The sequence below is a fragment of the Marmota marmota genome, unplaced genomic scaffold, assembly GCF_001458135.2.
Source record: "Marmota marmota marmota unplaced genomic scaffold, marMar, whole genome shotgun sequence".
NCBI classification, from domain to species: domain Eukaryota; kingdom Metazoa; phylum Chordata; class Mammalia; order Rodentia; family Sciuridae; genus Marmota; species Marmota marmota.
In genome coordinates, this window is record NW_025999863.1 from 238,185 (window position 1) to 242,557 (window position 4,373).

The 4,373-nt window shown below is 64.7% G+C and overlaps 2 protein-coding genes across 2 annotated transcripts in view; one reads left to right on the forward strand and one right to left on the reverse strand.

Moving 5' to 3' along the window:
- Positions 1 to 2,328, forward strand: part of Hcn2 (hyperpolarization activated cyclic nucleotide gated potassium and sodium channel 2) — a 7,177-nt gene extending 4,849 nt beyond the window's left edge. Inside the window, exons 5-6 of the mRNA XM_015503780.2 lie at positions 3 to 123; positions 984 to 2,328. Coding sequence (XP_015359266.1) covers positions 3 to 123; positions 984 to 1,684 — 822 coding nt within the window. The 3' untranslated portion in view covers positions 1,685 to 2,328. The remainder of the gene's footprint in view (positions 1 to 2; positions 124 to 983) is intronic.
- A 47-nt stretch (positions 2,329 to 2,375) lies between these two features.
- Polrmt (RNA polymerase mitochondrial) overlaps positions 2,376 to 4,373 on the reverse strand; it is a 13,950-nt gene continuing 11,952 nt past the window's right edge. Inside the window, exons 12-20 of the mRNA XM_015503781.2 lie at positions 4,289 to 4,372; positions 4,070 to 4,156; positions 3,876 to 3,989; positions 3,747 to 3,799; positions 3,550 to 3,648; positions 2,952 to 3,024; positions 2,720 to 2,811; positions 2,576 to 2,652; positions 2,376 to 2,488 (exon numbers count right to left, since the gene is read on the reverse strand). Coding sequence (XP_015359267.1) covers positions 2,439 to 2,488; positions 2,576 to 2,652; positions 2,720 to 2,811; positions 2,952 to 3,024; positions 3,550 to 3,648; positions 3,747 to 3,799; positions 3,876 to 3,989; positions 4,070 to 4,156; positions 4,289 to 4,372 — 729 coding nt within the window. The 3' untranslated portion in view covers positions 2,376 to 2,438. The remainder of the gene's footprint in view (positions 2,489 to 2,575; positions 2,653 to 2,719; positions 2,812 to 2,951; positions 3,025 to 3,549; positions 3,649 to 3,746; positions 3,800 to 3,875; positions 3,990 to 4,069; positions 4,157 to 4,288; position 4,373) is intronic.

Here is a 4,373-nt window from a genome sequence, read left to right on the forward strand (position 1 = left end):
GGGCCGACACCTACTGCCGCCTCTATTCGCTGAGTGTGGACAACTTCAATGAGGTGCTGGAGGAGTACCCCATGATGCGGCGTGCCTTTGAGACAGTGGCCATCGACCGCCTGGACCGCATCGGTGAGCTGGCCGGGTGGGGCGGGGAGGGGCATGGCCTGGTGGCTCAGATCCTTGGGACCCCACCATGCTGACCCACCGTGCCTGGCAAGGAAGAGAAGGGGGTGCTTCCTGTAGTGTGCAGTTCACCTGCTCCGTGTTCAAGTGCCTATAGTGTGTGCCAGGGCATAGGAGTGGACCCGGAGGCCGCCTGAGGCCAATTACACAAGCCTCGCAGTGTGACACTGAGGAGGGGATGTGGGGGCTTCCCTGAGGAGCCATGCTGTGTCCAGGGTGGAGGCATGGCCAGGCCAGAAGGGGAAAGGTATGTTCCTGGAGCGGATGTGGCAGGTTCAGAGACCCCGAGTGGGAAGGAGGCCTGACATTTTCTGTATCCAAAAAGTGTGTCTGGTGCTTAATACACAGCCTGTACACAGCAGGTGCTCAAAATCTGCTTCCTGTAGGCCAGAAGTGCTCCATGTATACTGTACGCAGTGGACCTTCAATATCTATTTGCTTTACACAGTAGTTGCTCAAACTGTGCAAGGCACTGGTGCTCAATAGCCAACCACTTGAATACACCAGGCATTCCGTATCTACTTGTGTAGAGTAGGCACCCTATGTGTGTTTGCTGCACACAGTAGGTGCCCCAAGTGTACTTACTGCACACCTCTGGTACTCCGAGGATGCTCAATAGGCACAGCAGGCACCCTGTGTGTAACCACTGTGTGCAGCAGGCACCCATGTTTGCTGAATTCAGGAGGCACCTGGCTCGTGCCAGACATGCATAGCAAGGACGCAACACAGTAGGTGCTTGACACCGCGGGCTGTGCAGAGCCCCGGGTCCTCCTGGACCCCGCAGCGCTCATGCCTGGTCCCCACAGGAAAGAAGAACTCGATCCTGCTACACAAGGTGCAGCACGACCTCAGCTCGGGCGTGTTCAACAACCAGGAGAACGCCATCATCCAGGAGATTGTCAAGTATGACCGCGAGATGGTGCAGCAGGCAGAGCTGGGCCAGCGCGTCGGCCTCTTCCCGCCGCCTCCGCCGCCGCAGGTCACCTCTGCCATCGCCACACTGCAGCAGGCAGTGGCCATGAGCTTCTGCCCACAAGTGGCACGCCCACTTGTGGGGCCCTTGGCCCTCGGCTCACCGCGCCTCTTGCGCCGCGCTCCCCCGGCACCGGTGCCTACCGCAGCTGTCCCTGGAGCCTCACCGGGGCCCACCCCTGCCGCCAGTCCCCCAGGCGCACCCGCCAGCCCCCGGGCGCTGCGGACCTCACCCTACAGCGGAGCTCCCAGCTCCCCTGCTGCCCCCCGCGCTGGGCCTGTGCTGCCCGCACGCCGCCTGAGCCGCGCGTCACGCCCACTGTCGGCCTCACAGCCCTCCTTGCCCCACGGAGCACCTGGACCCGGACCCGCGACCTCAGTGCGCCCAGCCAGCAGCTCCACGCCAAGGCTAGGGCCAGCACCCACCCCCCGGGCCGCGGGGCCCAGCCCAGACCGCAGGGACTCAGCCTCGCCCAGCGCGGCCAGCGGCCTCCCGCTGGACTCTGCGCGCTCACGCCTCTCATCCAATTTGTGACCCTAGCGCACTGCCCTGCGGGCCAGACGGGCCGGGCAGGGCCGTCATTCAGACCAAAGCCATGCCATTCCCGTTGCCCGACCGCCCACCCGCGCAGAAGCCATAGAGGGACGTAGGTAGGCTAGTCCGACGGGTGGCGGGCAGCACGCGGCCCCTCCAGCCCCCTCATCACCCTGTGCCCACCCCCATCGCCCCTACCCTTGGTGGTGGCCACGAGGGGCTCCCTTCACCTCGGTGCCTCAGTTCCCCCAACTGTAAAACGGGGACGGGGCCGGCCGCTGGCCGCAAAGATGATGTGGAGCCCCACCGGCCCTGCCCTCCCAGGTGGCCGCGTCTGAGGAGTGTTTTTAAGTGCAATACTTGGCCTTCAGCTTCCCGCTGCCCCCATCGCGCTCATGCAATAACTGGCCTGCTCCTGTCCATGTGCATCTGAGGTGACCTCCGGGAGTGGGCACAGCAGTTCCCACCCCCAGCACCTGGCACCAGGGGCAGGCGTCCTGGCTGCACTGGGCGTGGGGCCAAGGCTGGGGTCCCCGCCGTGCGATGAATGTACCGACGAGCCGAGGAGCAGCGCCCACTACGGCCCCCGCGCCCCATTAACCCCACTCCCCATTCCGCGCAATAAACAACAGCATTGGCGCCCAGCACTGTGTTTGGTAGCTTGGCGGTGCACTGGTCCCCAGATGGTCCCTTGGGTGGTGACAAGCTTTATTTACACTGTGGACAGATGCCGGAACGGCGGGGTGGGCCTGCGTCAGCTGAAGAAGTAGGTGGAGTGCTTCACCTGCTCCAGGTCGAAGGCCCCTGCAGAGGGAGGGGAATGAGGCCCTGGCGGTGCAGAGGCACCGCCCCCGGGCCCGCCCCCACGGCGCCCCACGGCGCCCCACGTACCTGTCTTCGGCACAGACAGCAGCGTCTCCAGCAGCTTGGTGGTCAGGACGCGCTGGGAGAGACTCTGAGGCCTGGTGCTGAGGACAGGGTGGGGTCAGGCTGGACAGCCCTGGGGGTGAGGGGGTTCAAGGGGCGGGGGCTCACCTGGGGCTGGAGCAGAAGCGCTTCACCAGGAACTGGGACAGGTCCTGAAGGATGGGCTGGCTGTGCAGCCTGACGAACTGCTCCCTGCACACCTGTGGGGCCCGGCGTCAGCGGCTCCCGTGGCCGCCCCCAGTCAGAGGGTCCCGCAACAACATGGAGGGTGAGGTTCAAGGGCCTGGGCCCCATCCTCTCTGGGGGTGGAGACACACATGGGGACTAGAATGGGGCACACCTGATTCATGACAGGGACATCAGCTGCATGGGTCCAGAAGCAGTCGTGGACGGAGACGAAGGTCAGTCCCTTCCTGCACAGTGCAGAGGGCTCCTGGGGAGGGTGCCCAGCAGGGCCGGGCCAGGCCAGAGCCCAGAGCCCAGAGCCCAGTCCTGCCACACACCATAGCCACTGCTCTCCTCCGGGGAAGCCTCTCCTCCTGACCCCACCATGGCCCTCCCCTGCAAGCCAGCCCAGCTACCCCTGCCATCCTCCAGGTGTGGAGATGCTTCTCAGAAAGATGCGTTTCCCCATATGGCCCATCCTCAGTCCCTCGGGGTGGCTGACACCACCAGAGGCCTGTCCCCCGGGACTGGGCATGCCCCATGGTGCACACAGTAACCTGAGCAGAGACACAGTCTACGTAGCCCCTTATGTCAGAGGCCCTGTAGCACGACTGTCCACACCTGCTCCTGGGCCTCTGCCTGCCTCCCGCGTGGCCCACGGTCCCCCAGAGGCAGCTTCTCCTGTCCCCACAAGGCCTGAGGGACGCCTCGCCACATCCCAGACGTGCACCCCACTGCCCCACAGGCTGTCCCAGTATGGCCACTGTGTCTACCTGTAGCAGTGCAGCGCGGTCAGCATCATGTGCGTGGAGTCCAGAGAGTGGATGAAGTTGGGTGGGAAGCCATTCTTCTGCTTAAGTGTGTTGGGCTTCCTGGAGGACAGGGGAGTGGATGGGGTCAGGGGCCAGACCCTGGCCAGAGCCCACCCGGGCACCGCCATCCCCACCCGCACCCTCCTGCTCCCTCTCACTGGCTGGTGTCCCGACTGCTGCTGCAGGTGATGCTCTGGAGCCCACCTTTGACCTGCAGGGGAGGGGCTGTGAGTACTGTCCAAGTCCAGGCCGGGCTGGAGTGGGCAGGGAGGCGGCAGTCCACCTACCAGGAACTTGGAGTCATGGTGATAGGGCTGGATGACAGGGATGCCCAAGGGTGTGACCCACTCCACTGCCCAGCCCGCCTGGGAGATGAGGCGGGCACTCTCGGTCAGCCAGCGCTGCGGGACACAGGCACTCAGATAGGGCCAGTGCACCTCCTCAGGGATGTGCGCTGGCCAGGGGGGGCGCGGGGACACACCTGGATGGCCCGAGTGCTTGAGAACATCTCCTGCAGGCTACTGAACACTTGCCGCACCAGGTAGTGGGAGGCGTCCCACACGAACTCCTGGGGGCAAAGCGGGCTGTGGTCACCTTGCCTCACCCCTCAGATGGGGAGACCCGGGGGGCAGAGGAAAGCAAGGCCTCTGGCTCTCCTGGGTCCGGGTGGGGAGGGCCCGTCCACAGGCAGCCTGCATACCTGGGGGAAGTTGTCCAGCTCCCGGAGGCGCTTCTCAATCTGCAGGCGCCCACCATAGCGGGTGACCCCGTATACCACCGTCATC